Source organism: Meriones unguiculatus (assembly GCF_030254825.1).
Source record: "Meriones unguiculatus strain TT.TT164.6M chromosome 13 unlocalized genomic scaffold, Bangor_MerUng_6.1 Chr13_unordered_Scaffold_41, whole genome shotgun sequence".
Taxonomy (NCBI): domain Eukaryota; kingdom Metazoa; phylum Chordata; class Mammalia; order Rodentia; family Muridae; genus Meriones; species Meriones unguiculatus.
In genome coordinates, this window is record NW_026843650.1 from 73,173 (window position 1) to 91,610 (window position 18,438).

An 18,438-nucleotide genomic window follows, 5' to 3' on the forward strand; every position below is an offset into this window, starting at 1 on the left:
AGAGAGGATTGCTGGGAAGAAGAAATCAAATGACAGGTGATTCACCGGCAGGGCACTGAGTGTAACAGATGGACATGAAATTGAACAAAGAGGTACAGCTGGACATGTATTGGGACACTGTGCTAGGTTCATTTGAGTTAGGGAAAAAGAGGGTTCAGAATCTGCCTAAATTGCCTAAGCTGTAAAATATTAAAAAAGCCTCTGTGTCATTATTTGTACTGCTTGCATCTCTGAATATCCCATATAAAGCATAATAGGTATCACCTTATAAACAGCTACTCAAAATGGGGAATACTATATATTTTATTTGTTCTTGGTGGTACATTGTTTCTTTCAATAAGCCTATACTAATATGACTTGTATTCAGTGTGATATATAATAGACCTATTAAAAGAAAATTAATAAATGACATGGTTGTATGTTGCATTTACACATTTGATTTTTGTTTATTATAGACATGTGCTATAGGGATTATGGTTTTTCCACAATATTCTTGACTCTAAAAAAAACTGCACTTCTCACAAAACTTAGCAACATTACTATAAGTACATGAGTAATCCCAGCTTTACTATGGACTAGTTTATTAGTATAATGTTTTGGACATACTTTCATCACCTATTTAATGTGAATACCTTTGGCAATATCTAAGTTATAGGAGATTAAACAAATTGCAGATTGTACCTTACAGCGCTAACAGGTCTATGATTTAAACATTGATCTTGCATAAGGTATGATTTCCTTGTATTCTTTGTTAGAGGAGTGCCTTGCAAACACACATCAAATACCTAACATGAAGGTACATGGTTTAGTAACAAGTTAGTAATCCTCAATATATGCACTTAAAGCAGTTCATTGACACTGTTCCTTCTCTTTCAAATATGTCTTCCAGGACATATTAAAATTTTCACAGAACCATATTCACATCAGTTTACAGATGAAAATTACCTTGAATGTCTTCTAGAACTTTGACAATGCTCTTCAACATTATGACCTTCCCAATTATAACCTAAAATAGAGTAAAAGAAAATGTATAATTTATTATTGGAAATAAGGCTAAATTTAGGTCATGGTATTGGTTCAATCAAAGAACCATTGACCTCCTTCTTCATCCCTCCTTTCTTCATTCAGAAGAAATTACAGACGCGTACCAATAATGAATAAAGAGTTTCCCCATATATTAAAAAGTAAAGAAAATTCATTGTTCTACCTATAGCAGTGAGGTTCCTGTACGTCTCCAGCATCACATCTTTGTAGAGACTCCTTTGGGAAGGATCCAGCAAAGCCCACTCTTCTCGAGTGAAGTTCACATACACATCATTGTAGGTCAATGTACTCTGAAATATCCATACATGTGTACAACAGAAAGCATGATACTTAGAATACTGAAAACGTATACTTCATTTACAACATTTTCACGGAATCCTGGTGTTTCTTCTGCTTATTTTCTGACACACAGTTTCTAATGTGTGTCTAATACCTAACTCCATTCAGTAGGAAACTGTATAATGAGGTTCACCTCTCTAATTTCTGCATCCTTTAATAAGGATATATATTTTCAAGAAAAATGCCAATTAAGAAAGAGAGAGAGCATAAAGATCAACAGTAGTAGGCCCACATAAGAGAAAGAGTATAAATGATTCCTGACTCTAAAAATAATGAACAAGCTGGGTGTATTTTCTGATGTCTTTAATCACAAAATCACTTAGGAGACAGAGGCAGCGTTATCTCATAAAGCTAGATGCTAGCCTGCTTTATGCAATAAGTTCCAGGACACTCAGAGGTACATAATAAGACCCTGAATATTATGCAAAAATTGATCAAACAAAAAAGAAAGAACTTAAAAATCTTTCTCAAGTTTCTACAAAGTTATACATTCTTTCCAGTTCAGTATATATGTCTAGAAACCTGAAGTGCCTCATTTTAAACTGTAACATTAGTATGATCTTGCTAAAATGAAATATATCTTTGAACACTTACAAAGGACAGATGAAAATTTTAGCAATGTAAATGTTGGTAATAATAAGCAACATGGGGGATGGAGGTATGGCTCAGTGATTAAGAACACTGTCTGCTCTTCCAGAGGACCCAGAGTAAATTCCCAGCACCCACGTGACAGCTCATAGCTGTTTGTAACACAAATATACTCAATAAAATACTAAAAAAACAAATCCAAGAACAGATTAAAGATATATACGATGAACCAATAGGCTTTATCTCAGGGATATAGGGATGGTTCAACATTCATGGTTCCATCAATGTAATCCACCATATAAACAAAGTGAAAGTATCAAAATCATATCATCTCATTAGATGAGAAAAAGCCTTTGCAAAAATCCAACATTCCTTCCTGTTAAAAGACTTGGAGAAATCAGACATACAAGGAATCAGGCACATACATAACATAACAAAGGCAGTAAAATGCAAGCTGATATTCAACATCAAATTATTTGAAGAGAAACTTTAATAACTCCACTCATAGGAGGTACAGGACAAGGATGCATACCCTCTCTTTATCTCTTTCATATATTCCTTAATTCCTAGTTAGAGCAATAAGACAACTGAAGGTTATCAAGGAGATGCAAAGCAGAAAGAAAGAAGTATCACTATTGAAAGATGATTTACTTTAAATACATAGGTGACCCAAGAAATTCTACCAGAGAATTCTTACTGTTGATATACACTTTCCACAAAGTGGCTGAGAACACAATAAACTAAAATTTCACTAGCCCTTCTGTATACAAATGGAAAAAAAAATGGACTGAGAATGAAATTTGGGAAACAACACCCTGAACAGTAGCCACAAACAGTATAAAATATTTTGTTGTAACTCTAACCAAGCAAGTGAAAGTCTTCTATGACTAGAATTTCAAGTATTTAAAGAAAGAAACTGAAGATATCAGAAGATGGTAAGATCTCCCAAAATCATGGATATATAGGATTAACATAGTAAAAGAGCATTCTTTAAAAAACTGCGGTCTACAGGTTCAATCCATTTCCCAAAAACATTCCAACATAATTCTTTACAGACCTTGAAAAAGCAAACCAACTTCATATGGAAAAATAAAATACCCTTGATAGCAGACCAATCCTGTAAAACTGGAATAAGGACACGGAAATAAACCCACATTCCTACTGGAACTTTACTTTCAACAAAGATAAAATCATACAATGGGAAAAAAAAGACAGCATCTTCAACAAATGGTGGTGGTACAACTATATGTCTACATGTAGAAAAATGAAAATAGACCCTTTGTATCACTCTGCAGAAACTCAAGTCCAAGGGGATCAAAGACCTTGACGTAAAACCAGAAACTCTAAATCATTTAGAAGACAAGGTGGAGAAAAATTTGGAACTCATTAACACAGGAGATAATAGAACAAGAACAGCACAAGATCTAAGATCAACAATTAATAAATGGGATCTCAAGAAACTGAAAAGCTTCTATAAGTCAAAGGACACTATCACTCAAACAAACAGCAGTCAACAGTTAGGGAAAATATCTACACCAACCCTACATCAGACAGAAAGGTAATGTCAAATATATACAAAGAACTTAGGATATTAAACACCAACAAATCAAATAATCCAATTTAAAAATGGGGTTCAGAGCTAAACTGAGAAGCCACAAGAGAGGAATCTCAAAAGGCATAGAAGCACTTAAAAAATGATTGAAGTCCTTGGACATCACACAAATGGAAATCAAAATGACTCTAAGATTCCATCTTACACCACTCAAATGACTAAGATAAAAAACTCAAGTAACAACACATTCTGGTGAGGATGTGGAGAAAAGGGAACAAAAAAGGGAACTTTTCTCCACTGCTGATGGGAGTGTAAACTTGTACAACTTCTCTGAAATCAATCTGGTGTATTCTCAGAAAGCTGGGAGGAGTTCTACCTCAATACCCAGCTATACCACTCCAGGGAATATATTCAAAAGATGGCCCATTATAGAACAAGGACATTTGTTCTACTATGGTCAGACCTGTTTTATTGATAACAGTCAGAAACTAAGGAATGGATAAAGAAGTTCTAGTACATTTACACATGGAATACTACTCTGGTATTAAAAATAAGAAATCATGGAAATTGCAGGCAAATGGATTGAACTAGAAAAGATCATCCTGAGATAGTTAACCTAGACATAGAAACACATAGTTTATAAACTGATATTAGACCTATAGTACAGGATAACAATACTACAATCCATCCACCCGAAGAAGCTAAGAAACAAGAAGGGTCCATGGTAGGTTGCCAGAATGTCACTCAGAATAGAAAACAGAAGAGACAGCAGAAGGGGATAAAAAGAGAGAACTCGGCAGAAGTTGAAATGGGGAGGGAAACAAATGTGGGCATCAGATGTAGGGAGAATTGTAGTAGGAGGTGAGAGGGCTGAGAACAAGAAGGGAAACTGAGAGGGGCATCTCTTTGACAAGCTGGAGTCATTTGACAGGGAAGGTTCCTGAGAGGATATTGGTGTGACTCTCACTGAGACTCCTAATGGAGGGGCGGAGGAAAGAGACATGGAAACTGAAGTAACCACCTGCTAGCAGACAGGACTAGTGGAGAGAGGAAACAAAAACTGAATCACAAAAATCGTGATCCAAAAATTACCCTGCCTACAAGAAGTTTAGGGTGGGGAGAAAGAAGGATGAGGGTGGGCTGAGAGGAGAGGAAGGAGGGATTACCCTATGGATGTGAAGTCAAAAAACAAAGTAATTTCTTAAAAAAATTAATACAGTCGGAGAGGGACAGTGGGCTTGAGAGGGGATAAGGGAGGGGGCTATAGCTGGGATATAAAATGAAAGTAATAAATAAAAGAGAAAAAAAATATTTACACATTCTCTGAAAAATGCAGTGAAAACTGGCAACATGAACTTGACCATCAAATTAGAATGTTCAAAATGAACCCCCAAAAGTGTCATCACGTCTTCATATATGTCACAGCCTAAGAAAAATATTACACACTTACATGTTTTTTTAAAAATAAATTTCATTGTTGTTGCATTATCTAGAACCTGTAGAAAATTCTCTCACAAGGCAGACCTTCAGCATGATGTGCCATATAGTAACAAATGAGGACATAAAGACGCATGTAACTTCAAACCATACATGCATACATAAATTGTATTGAGCATTTTAATATTAACATTGGTAAAATATGCTGACAAAACAGAACACATTGGGGGTACATCTTCCATCCATGCACTTGTACTCAGAAAGCTGACACATGTAGCCTTGACTAATTATTAACATCCAAACCAGGTTTGAAAACAAACATCACCATCTAAGAAATCAGTCCCGAATTTTTAATTCTACCTTACTTAATTTTTTAGATCATGAGCAGGATAAGAAATATCTGAGGCCAAATTACAACACAAATGACCTCTAGCTTAATTTTTCATAGAGCCTATTTTCCATTGAAATCCTATCACCTCCACTTCCTATGTATGTACATAGGCATAATTTTTTTTCTCCTAACCTACTACTGTGTTGCTGTGATTGAATACCCTAACCACCAACATCTCCAGTCATGAATGAGTTTACTTGTTTGGTCCTGTCAGACCACAGTCCATCATTTTGGAAACCTAGGATAGAAACTGAAGTTTCAAGAAAACTTAAGCAAAAACCATGGCAAATATTGTTTCCTGCCTTGCTCTCTTGTTTCTTCATCGTCTCATGCTCAGCTAGCTTTTTTGTCGAGCTAAGGGCTGCCTGCTTAAGGATACTGCCACCCTCAATTGACTATCCTTCTATAAAAATCATGAGTCAACACAGTCTCTCACTTTCATAGAAACCAACCATTTTCTCATTACTTTATTTATTTTTTCACTTTATATCCTTCTTACAGCTCGTAGTCCTCTTTTCCAGGTATCATCCTCCCACCCACTTCGCCTACTCCTCCTCCCTTTCTTCTCAGGCAAGGGAAGCCTCCCCACACCAACTCTACTCATCACGTCAAGTTGCATGCAAAATAAGTGCATCTTCTTCCACTGAAGCCAGACAACACAGCCCAACTAGGGCAAAGTGATTCATAAACAGACAACTGTGTCCATGTCACACACAGTGCCCATTTCAAATGCTAGGTGACAGACATGAACACAAAGCTGCCCATCAGCTAAATATGTGTAGGGTGCCTAGGTCCAGTCCATGCATGCTCTTTGGATGCCATTTTATGATGGCATGCTGCCAACTGAATTTACCATGTGAAAAAAATTCAGAATTCTCAGCAGAATTATGAAGATGTATTTAACACAGAGACAAAATATGACTTCTGTACTTACTTTACAATGACAATAATGCAAATTGTGTACAATTTTGTGAAAGAATTAAGCAAAAATGACAAGAACATGAGCCCAAAAATATAGTCAAGATTTCATCAAGATACCTAAGGAAACTCAACCAAGAAAAAAATGTGAAGTAGGCCAATGTTACCTATGATTGTAAACACACAGAAATTAAATAAACAGAAACATCACCACTCCCACAAAATAATTCAAAGTGACCCCTACACTGTTCAAATTACCTTCTAGATACAACTGATTCTTTTTCAAAGAAAGTCCCCATGCTCTAGACCTCTCTCTGTAAATGGAGGTCACCATAAAGGTGGGCTATGGGGCTGTAGTTCATGGCCCCCTAGTGATTGAAGGTAAACCCAGTCCTACTGATTCCCATAAACAAAACAATGTGAAATAATAATTTTATGTCTCGTTCTTGCCACATGTATTCCAGCACAAGACATGAAATATGTACTGTGTAACTGCATAACAGCATGTACATTTGAGACATCTAACACCATGTATACTTGAGACATCTCTGCAACTCAGAAACTCCTTTTAACCCTGGAATTGAGTTCCTTAATTCACATCACTGTGGTTTCTCTTAGTAGAAAGAAAAAAGGATGATAATCAAATATTGCTGAAGTCTGATCCACATTTCTTCCTTGACACCATTTTGTACCCTATTTTTAAACTTGTAACATTTATCACAAAACAACTGAATAAGGAAACAAGGTTTAAAACTTCCAGAAACCTGACCTTCATTTTTTTCAAGCTGTCTTCCTACTGCACACACAATAGACAAATCATGATATGTCTCAAATGAGTAATTTTTAAAACTCTGCTGTGTATAGCCTTTAACTTGAGAATTTAGGAATTTTAAGCAAGAGGAAAGCAAAGCCATGCATCTGGAGAACAATAGATTGTGATCAATGTGACTTGAGCCAACCACACTTGTCTCAAATATTTTTCTAAAAGAATGAAGAAGCAACTATTCTAGAATTAATATCCACCACCAGGAAGAACATATGCCACACACAACTAAATGGTTAATTAAAAAAGTTTCTTTAATAGTACCATGTATCTAGTTCTAGTTAATGCTATAAGAGAAGATAGCTTAAAACTGATTTTGTACTCCATACATGCAGTCCTCCTTAAGTCTCTACTATGCTCCAGGTTATATATGAAACAATTTCAATATAGATTGCAGAGTTCAAGTAGCCAGTGAGCCACTTGGGAGATTTACACAATAAACATATTCCTAGAATGATTTATGTACTCCACTCTCCTAATACAGCAGGTCATTACTCGGTGACATGGTATAAGTGAGAGGTCTCAGAGGTTTCAAATGTTCAGAAAAGTAGAAGGAAGAAAATGTAAAAGCTAGGATGGGAAAGTTTTGCATAAGCTATGTCTTATCCTAAGTAAGCTTCTTAATAAGAATAGCATATTGCACACTTCTTCTTGGGGAAAAATGGAAGGAAATGAGAAATATCTATGAGTTGATCAGAAACGCTCATAACAATGGTATAAAACCATGAGGAATCTAATAAAACAAACTGCACAAGGGGAACACAGGATCTCAAGAACATTATTTACCAAGACCACAGTGACTTTGGAACTGATGAGGGTATCTCCATGTGTTGCATAGAGTTGGGTTCTTAGAATCAGAGGCAAGCCCTCCTCAAATGCCCTGACCCTGCTGGTTTTAGAAAAAACAAACAAACAAACAAAAACAACAACAACAACAAAAAAAAACCCACTGCTTTATTTTAAGTACCTCAGAATCTGGGGGCAATCTCCCAAAGCCTAGGCCACAGGTTGTACTGGCACTGCCAAGCGTATTTGAGGAGTTTGAGAAGAAGTTAGGTGATTCTTACAAACATGAGGGTCTTGGGGAAAGCTTTATTTAATAAGGGCATCCTTCAACACAATAGGGCTTTCCCTGTTCAATTGGTTTTCACTAAATGTCTTCCACATATGACAGAGCTATGCATTTTTTTTTCAAGAACAAAACTGCAACTTTATGGTACACCAGTCTTTAATTGCCCCAGGCCGACCCAGTCGGGAGTCACTCACCTGCAGGATAAGCAGGCGTTCAGGTATCAGGTTAGACATAGGTAGGCAAAATGACAGAGACCACACCAGGTAGTGTTGGTTTGGATCTACTTCGCTTTACGAAAGTCAAGCCAACACTTATATAGTGATTACATAAAGAAGCACCTGAAGTTAACATATTTCCCGGAGCATTCAGACTTTTTACCAACAATACAAAGTTTACATTTTAACTGAAAGAATAACCTGGTAGAAGCAGTGTCTACAAAAAATCTTGGCCTAAAAGCTTTTAATCAAAGCAAATACAAAACCTTAAACTAGTGGTGTTTACGCAGTTTACTGCTACTAATTAGTGAGTGGAAGGCCAGGGGCTGTCATTGCTCTCCAAACCAAGTTGGCTAAAGATTTACAACACCCCTAGAGTTAAGCACTGAGGGGAATTCCTCCTGTTTGTCTGCTAAGGATTTACAATCTTTCCTTAGAGATAAGATGCTGGAGCTAGCCTATCCGCAAAACTCATAGTATAATATAAAACTCTCTGACCTCCTATGTTTGCCTATCTTCTTTTTGCCTCATCATAAACACCTGTGTTTGGTAATGGTGTTGTAGTAGTTTTACTGCAGTGGGAATATCCAGAGCATTTATCCTAACACATCCTGATTAAACATTTTCTTTAGAAAGCCCTAAAACTCTTGTCCTTTTACTACCTACATTTGGTTTTTCCAAGAGCAATTCCTGATGCTGAATCTGATTTATTACCTCTCCTAAAATTTTATTTTCCTTCTACTCTTATTTGCTAAAGCTTTCAGTAATCTAGTAGAAATGTTTTCTTGAATACATAATTGTCCTGTTCCAAGAATCATAGAGAAACAGCAAAAAGGCTCATCGATCCAATCTTGCAACCGCATAAGCGTGGGACTTTCAGAATACGTCTTTTTGGCTTAGATGGCCATGTTAGGGTTCTTGCTAGGGACCTCCAGGGGGCATATTTCCAAAGAAAAGTTATCTCCCGCCTAGTAGCACAATCTATTGATATGCTACACAGACGACACTGGAGAGGGTGTAGCATTTAATGTTGGCTGTGAGTATGTAGTGGCAATTAAACAAGTTGTTAGATGCTTTGACATGGAGATGGGCCAATGGTTGGTACAAATCAGGGCTGAATTCTTGGTTATGGCTGGAGACAAATTTGTTGAGTATTCACTTGAGCAAATATGTGTTTTCTAGCATCCTAATCTCTAACAGTCCTGCTTGGCATAGTACTTATCTACTTAGCCCTTTGCTAAACTCTATGTGGTATGATTTCCTGTTACCTAAATATTGGCAAATCACTTACTTCAACAATTCTACTCATTTACATCACAGCTTTACAATGAAGTGCTACTCAACACATGTTATTTACAACCTCCATAAAATTAACTCCAAAGGAATCTTATACCTGAATGTTAAATGCCAAGGTCAGAACTTGTAATAGATACTAGAATCTAGGCCTCTCTGAGTTTTCACACTACCAAGGACATTTATATGATCAAGCCCCTGCTGCAAATATTTTGTGAACATGCAACCCCATAGTGTGTAAGGAGGCAGCCTCCAGAGCCCCAGCCCTCTCCAAGCAGCTCTTCCATTTTACTAGCAAGATTAAACTAACTACACATTCCCAAGCTTGCAACGCCATCTCCCACTCAACCCCTTGAAACATTTTCCTAATTATCAGTTAAGTGGTAAAACTTGCTGTTCCCTTAACCAATGTGCCTAAATTGCAAAAATATATCACTTACAAAGCCCTGCCTTATTACGGACAGAGCACTCATGTCTTTGTTTCTTTATCACCTTGAGCTCCAGAACACATGTCAAGGGATATAAATGAAGGGCCTTGGAATCCAGACCAAATGTCTTGGAAAACAGTTAAAGACCTTGAGCCCAGTGACCTGGATCAACACACCCTCCAACAGAAACTCCCTTGCCTAACCCACAATGTTAAAATTTGATTGGATGACCCCAGGACTCACCAAGGTGCCCTCCCCTTGTGGATTTAACTCGTTAAATATACAATAAAGCTTAATCTGGGTCACCGTTCAGATCCTGAACTGGCTGCCTCCCTGAGCTCAGAAAATAAAGATTTCATTTTAACCTTCTGTTCCGGAAATGAGTTTTCTCTGCTCCCAACAAATATAGTCAAGATATTCAGATGCTCTGCTCTGTTCAGGGCTAGGAAAAGGAACATCTCCCATGGCTGATTCTGGCTGCTGGTTCCCACCCAGCCTAATGAAAGACCCTAAACAGCAGCTCCTGTTGTTCAGCCTCCTGCTCCACCAGGATGGGGGCACTGACGACAAACTCACCACGTTGCATCTTTGGAAATTGTCTGAAATCCCCTCACAGCACACAGCAGCTACGCTCATAACAGAGCCCACCAGCCATTCAATTCAGCTCAGCTATAGAGAGAACATGTGCCATGGCGCCAGGAAGAACCAGCCTTTTCCTCAAATGGAGCGATGGAAGATCCTGATTGGCCAGTGAGTCTTGAGTGACATGAGCACCTCCCATAGGTTTAGACTGTACTGAAGGGACAAGGCTTAGTGATCTATGGCTCAGGCTTTCCTTTCAGTACCAAATCTTCAGATCTACAGAGATTTGCATTTCATCATCATTTGTGTCTGTCCTCCCCTAGCTTACCCTATGTCTTCCAGCACTCAGGATGCAATATCCCTCTTCCTGCTGGAATCAAGGTGGATATTGCACAACTGTTATTCAACCTGTAGCAGAATGAACAGTCTGTCCCACAGGTGGAAGGGTGCCAAGAGTATTAAGAATTAGAGAGAGATTTTAGAAAATGCAAGGAGATTTTTGTTCTGTGAATTCATGCTGGGGTTAGGTAAACTGCAGCCACTTTTTTCCTGGAAGATAAGAGACAACACAGGAGAAAAGAAAGAAGGAAAAACCTGACACATTGGAGTATTAGTATCAGGTAAAAATTCTTCAATGGGAAGATGAAGAAAACAGAAAGCTGTACTAGTGAAGGCTCTACGCATAAAAAGAACTGACAGAATAAATTTCTCTGTGTATGTATACAGCTAATACACACACACACACACACACACACACAGAGAGAGAGAGAGAGATATTATGATTTGATACTTTGAGACAGGGATTCTATTTTAGCCTTTGCTGTCTTGGACTAGATCTGTAGACTAGGCTGACCTTGAACTCACAGACTGGCCAGCTTCTTCCTGCCAGAGGACTGGGATTCAAGGCCTGTGCCACCAAATCCGTCTCAGATTTTTTGTTATATTTTTTTAAGACCGAGTTTCATTATGTAGGCCTGTCTGTGTTGGACTCTCTTTGTCAACCAGGCCAACATTGAACCCACAGAGAAAAGCCTGTGTCTGCCTTTCATGTGCCTAGATTATAGGCTTGCCCAAGCATGGCTGGCAAGACCTTAGGCTTTTAAGTATTTGTTTAAGGGAGGGTTTCTTATGTAATTAACTTTTTATGAGATTTCTGAGGGGGTGGATGAGGGGACCTCTGATTATTATTATCTGTGTGTATCTGCGTGCACAGTCATTAAATCAGACATTGTTGCCATCCTCACAGACCTTAGATCAGAGCTTTTATTCTTATGCTTAAGAAATTTTATTTTATTTCTTTAGAAAAACATCTTCCAAGGCAGTGAGTTCTGTGCTGAGCATCACTTGCACTGTGGGTCTGGTCCTCTGAGGACAAGGAATCATATGAAAAAAAAAGAGAGTATTACCTGGAGATTTGATCACAAGGACCAAATACATCTGGGCACAGGGGTCTTTTATGAGACTGTATCTCCAATCAAGGACCATGTATGGATCTAACCTAGAACCCCTGCTCAGATGGAGCCCATGGTAGCTTAGTATCTAAGTGTGTTCTCTAGTAAAGAGTACAGGGACTATTTCTGACATGAACTCAATGGCTGGCTCTTTGAACACCCCCCACACCCCCCCCCCCGAGGGAGGAGCAGCCTTGCTGGACCTCAAAGGTGGACATTGCAGCCAGTACTTAAGATACCTGATAAGCTAAGGTCAGATGGAAGGGGAGGAAGACCTCCCTTATTGGTGGACTTGGAAAGGTGCATGGAGGAGATGAGGGATGGTGGGATTGGAAGGGAATGAGGGAGCAGGCTACAGCTGAGATAAAAAGTTGATAAACTATAAATAATATTAAAAAATAATATAAATAAAATAAAAAAAACAGATTGTAGATCTCAACAGAGAATTCTCAACAGGAGAATCTCAGATGGCTGAGAAACAGTGGTTCAGCATCCTTAGCATTTAAGGAAATGCAAATGAAACTACTTTGAGCTTTAATTTTACACATCAGAATGGTGAAGTTTAACAGGACAAGAGACAGCTCACTCATACTGACAAGGGTATTGGAGAAGGGGATAACTCCTCCGCTGCTGGTTGGAGGGCAAAGAAATACACCCAACATTGTATTTTCTCAAGCAACTTGGTTGTTGTCCCAGAAGGTCGTATGGAGATGCCTAAAAGCCCAGGCTTATGTTAGGCAGAGCCTTGCTCTCTGAAAAATAACAGGGCCAACTGGGGAGGAGAGCTCACACACAGTGCTTTGAAGGTTGAGAGGTGGACCAAATGCAGGCTGAAAGACTTCTTCCTTATGTTTTATTCTCTTTGGGGTGAGAGTATTGTACAGGCTACAGAAAGAGAAATCTAGACATGAACCCAGGATAAAAACCCTTCCACCTAAAATCTGTACTGCTTGCAAGATGTAAAGGGGGCATGGTGGCACCAAACTTGCTTGAGTGGTGGCAAGCATTTGTATGCATGTGTCAGCACCAGGTCCTCTGCTGAGATGTCATGGCTTTTAGCTCACTACTTCTGTGGGACTCCTAACATTAGGAACAAGTGTAGCTTTGACTCTCTCACCTGCTCTTGAGATTCTTTTTCCCCTATTAAGTTCCATTTCCATCCTCAGTGTGAGGTCTGTTTGTCTTGTCTTTTTTGTATCTTGTTTGGTCTTGTTTGGCAGTCCTATTTTGGAAGCCTGTTCTTTTCTGAAAAGGATGCAGAGGTGAGGGAGTGGATCTGGGGAAGAAAGGAGGTATGCCGGAAGTGGGAGAAGTAGAGGGAGGGAAAACAGTGGTCAGACTATATTATATGAAGGAATAATCCTTTTCAATTAAAAAGCATTAAATCACTTTTCCTACCTAAAAATGCAAAGAAGAGAAGCAATCAAAGAGAAGTGAAATAGTGACGACAAGGAAAACACGATCATGACATACAGTTATTGTTCTGTGTGCATAGAGGGAAAGCATCACTCAGGAATTTAACACGCTTATTCTTTAGTCCAATCTAGATCTGTGAAATCAGAAATTTTGCTCTCACCAATGTGAAATATATATCATGCATGTGAAAAAAAAAGGTAATTTTCTGTTGTCATGTGGAATTACAAGGTTCCCTGCTCATTTAATTCCAAAAGAGTACTCTTTCTTCTCTATAATAAAAACCAAAGATTGCAGCTGGAGAGATAGCTAGGCAGATAAGTACACTCTGTTTCTTCAGAGGTCCTGAGTTCAATTCCCAGCAACCACATGGTGGCTCACAACTATCTATACTGAGATCTGTTGCCCTCTTTTGGCATGCAGGCACAAATGCAGAGAGAACATTAATTAAATCAATAAAATATTTTGAAAAAACAAAAAAACAACAACAAAGTTTGTATAATATTCACAATAATAGAAATAAATACATAATGTTATACACTATACATTAACTATATAATACATTAAGTATATACAAACTGATATTTTAAAATGTTAAGTGTTTAAACATGTTTTACCAATAAAAATAAAAGTGTTACCATCTAAGGTAGGTTAGCTGATCAGAACAAAACTATGAAAAGTGTCACTTGTCTAAAACTATTACATTTTTATTCAACTATAATTTATTGTCATTATTTCAATCCAAACAAAACAAGTCTGTCTGTTTCTTAACTCATTTTCACTTCATGCAGCATGACTCATTGGCAGAAAGCTCTCATACCATCAAAATAAACCACCTGCTGCATTTTTATAGTATGCAATTAAAGCACATTTGCTTTTTATTCCTATAACAACTTTTTCTCTAAAAAGCCTGATATTTGATATCCCTTCTCCACATACCAACTAAACATATGTTTAAAAAATTCAGATAGGTTGTGTTGTTTCTGCCTTTCATTTTCTATTGTGAACTTTAAGGCAGACAAGATGACTGAAAGTCTCCTACCCAATGGACAAAAAGGAATCAGCAAGAGTGAAACCAGAGAGAGGTTTGTTGATTTGACACTGCTTACGCTGTAATTATACACTGTTTCATGACCAATAATACAGCACTGACTGTGAAAGTCTTTTATATGTGTGTAATGCTTTAACCATTGATATTGTTTTCATTCATTTATCATACTGTCCTTCTGAGGCATCAAGCGTGACTTCAAAAAATAAGGAATTAGTTTATTTTAAAAGTTGTGCCACCAGGAATATAAATGCAATAAGCATGAGAATTCAGATACTTCCTTAAAAGTAATACAAAGTACATGAAAAACTACTGAGAAGACTGTTGGGATCCATAGCAATTCTGTCATTTTATGAGAGCTCCATGCAATGGAGGCACACATAAACATAGATGCAATGAGAATGTGTGAAAACATGGTTTATTTTGTTGTTTTTGGTAATGAGAGGGTGTGGGTGTAGGTATTATCTGCAAATGCATCAGATTACACACACTAAATACTTGCAGTTTTACATGAACTATAACAACACAACGTAATGTTACCTAATTTTAGTTTGTATTTGTGGGAAATCCCAAATTCTTCTATCAAGAGATTATTTTGTATGCTAATACACGATCCCATATCACATTCAAATTTATTGTTCAATTCTGGACCATTTTTTATTTTCACATTTTGTCTTCTCAATTATACTTAGTGGGAGAGCTTTCATGACCATAATAATGTATTTTGTGTCAGTAAACTCTATTCTGAAGTCTTCTTTCTATGGCTCTGTAAATTATTTCATATCACTTTCAATTTTATATACTAACTGCAGTTTGCTAAACAAATAGTCATGTAGGATATCATTTACCTTTTTATACTCAACAACACCAATGGAATGATGTATTTAAAAAAAAAAAAAACTAAGACGTTGGCTATTTTCTATTTCAACATGAATTTAACAGAATCTAAAGAAAATTTCTATGAATTTCTAAGAGGAAAGCTGATTCCAAAGCTATGTGCAATGAAAAACAACACAGAATTCCCAATAGGATTATGAAATAAGAGTACACACATGGGCAGCTGTGACCTCAGAATGTATCTCAGAGCTACAACTATCAAGAATGTGTAAAACAGTTGTGACAAAATTGGGAGATGAAGAGAAAAAGCCAAAATCGTAAGCCTAAAAAGATATTCAAATTTTCCTCAAAATACCCAAGTAAACTCTGCCAAGAAAAATGTGTACTTGACCAAGGTTACCTATAGTTATATATATATAGAAATTACATAAACAGACTTCAAAATTCATACAAAAGCAACTCAAACTGACCTCTAAAGTATAATACTGACTCACCAGCTACTTCCAAAAGGAGAGACCACATGCTCTATGCTCTGGAGCGCTCTGTGGAAAAAACTGATCAAAAAGTGAGCTATGATTCTACAGCCCCTACAGCTTTCTTGTGGTTTCAGGCAAATCCAGCCCTACTACTGAAAGCCACACATTAACCAATGTGTTGAGTGTTTTCCTGTTTGCTTACTTCCACATGGATTGTGCCACAAGATGTGGAAACTGCCTTATCTACTTACCCAACCCCATGCACACCTTAAAAACCTCTGCATCTCAGAAATCCCTTTTGTGTCCTGAAATTAAATTTTCCTGAAACACATCACTGTGGTTGAAAGTTGCGCAGATAAAGTTTCTAAACAAAAATGGCTGAAGAATGTACTTTGCCCCATTTCTATCAGCTTCAAAACTATTTATAAAAATTGCCACACAAACCTGAATGTGGAATGCAAGGTTCAGAACTTCTAGGGAGCAGACCATCAGTTTTCCAATCTGTCTTCCCACCACACACCAAAAGCAATGTGCATGTGGACACTGGACAGTGATATTTTAAGCATCACAGCTTTAAACTGCCAGGGCTACAGAGGAATTCTACCAGCCCACCACCAACCACCCCTAAGGAATCCACACTCAAGGGAGAATCAGCAACCAAGGACTGCTCCCCAAGCCACCACATAGATCAACAGAACGACAGTTGACCCTCGGTCTCAGCACCAACATATCAGACTCTGAGATCTTAGCAGACCTGTTCCTCCTGGTTTTGGGAGAGTGATTCACATACTCAGCATTGCATGCTTTGTGGTACCCCTCACAGTTCTCTTCAGATGCATCAGAGAAGAATCCTGGAAAGAAACTATGAGCTACCTCACACTGGTGCTACTGATTGGCAGGTCTGCCCAGGGTCCCTCATTCCCTCATTTCCTTTGACCACCCAGCTGTGCTTAAGGACACTAGCAGCTACTCTACTGGGGGATCAGATAAAATGACTCAGGCAGCTGAGACCTTCCCAGCTGGGCCCACACCTTAGGCACACACAGGGCCCTACTCTAAGAAATCTGTATTTTAGTACAACGTTCTAGTCTCCAAGACACAAGGAGACAGTTCCTCATCCAAGTCACAGGGTCCTTTGTGTGCACATTCCAACACACAATCAATGTTCAGTGCAGCAATCTCTACCTCATAGCTGAGAAGTCCTGAAGCCAAACCAAAGTAAAAGAGTAACAACAATTAAAGCAAAAAGTGACCATGAATTTGAAAGTGAGGAGTGGTAACTGGGAAATGTATGAAAAAAAAAAAAAAGGAAAGGACATAGATGATTCTCGGTATGAGAGGGTAGAAAGTTTATTATACATAAAAGGGACAGAATAGCCAGAGGCAGGGACATCAGGGAGAGTCTAGAGGGTACATGACTGTGAGCCTTATGAGGAAAGGGAGGAGGGGACAGGGTAAAGTCAGACCAAGCGTCCAGGATAGTAAATGATACATGAAAAAGACCAGGTAACCAAAATGGCCTGTTAGGCTTGGCCACACCAGTTTGTCCAGAACTGTGTTTGTTGAACCAATGTAACTACAGAAATTTGGTTTCTAGAAATGAGTTTAGTTCCTCTTCCAGAATCTTGATTGACTTGGTCTGTGAACTCCAACTATTGCTAGTTTGTACTTTTCCTAACCATCTAAAATTGAATAATTGACACTTCCTGTCCAAGCAGGAAAGCTCTCAACATCCTTCTTCTCCATCCCTTTCTGTGTTTTGATGACATCAACTTCGAAGTTGGTCAGTGAACCCGATTCATACACAGATCCCTCTTTGTTTGTAATTGCCCACCCTAGGAAAGCCAGGGATTTTTGAGGAATCTCATTCACTGGTCTCTTTTCACTGACCAGGTTAAGGTCCAGCCTGAAATGAGTGGCAAGACATTGGGACACAGAGGCAAGATTAGGTATTCAAAGAAAGGCATCTGGAAAGATATGCCCCAGGTCCGGCCAAAAGCCCTGACTGGACAGAGAGTCTTGAGTGACAGGAGTGACAGGAGCCCCTTACTTAGGGTTAGGGTATCTCCCTTAGGTTAGAGTGTGCAGAAGGGACACAGCCAGTTAGTCCCTGACCCTGGCTCCCAGGCCAGGACCGTGCCTTCTCCAGATCTGCAAAGGTTCACATTTCAGCAGTGCTAGTGCCTGTCGTCCCATAGCCTATGTCTGCCTTCACACCCAGTCTCGGGACCGCCCAGCCCTCCCACTCTGGCTGCTCAGGGACTTGCTGCTCCCCTCTGTTGGAAGGGGCCCTAGGCTCCCCAACTCAAAAACTCAGGGCATGCCTAAGCTCCCCCACAGCACTCAGTAGGCAGTTCTACTTCTTCCTCCTGGTGGATCAGGCTTCCACAGCCCATTACTCAACTGCAGTGGAGTTACCCATCTGTTCCACAAATGGAAGGGATCCTAGAATAATAACAAGTAAGGAGAATGTTTTAATTATTCATACATTTTATAATTAAAGAACAAACTACAAATTAAGCTGACTTCTC

The 18,438-nt window shown here is 38.6% G+C and overlaps 1 protein-coding gene across 1 annotated transcript in view; it reads right to left on the bottom strand.

Annotated features, from left to right (window-relative positions):
• LOC132651194 (zinc finger protein 431-like) overlaps positions 1 to 18,438 on the bottom strand; it is a 32,358-nt gene that overhangs the window by 3,034 nt on the left and 10,886 nt on the right. Inside the window, exons 3-4 of the mRNA XM_060376447.1 lie at positions 1,208 to 1,334; positions 946 to 1,006 (exon numbers count right to left, since the gene is read on the bottom strand). Of these exons, the coding sequence (XP_060232430.1) occupies positions 946 to 1,006; positions 1,208 to 1,334 (188 nt within the window). The remainder of the gene's footprint in view (positions 1 to 945; positions 1,007 to 1,207; positions 1,335 to 18,438) is intronic.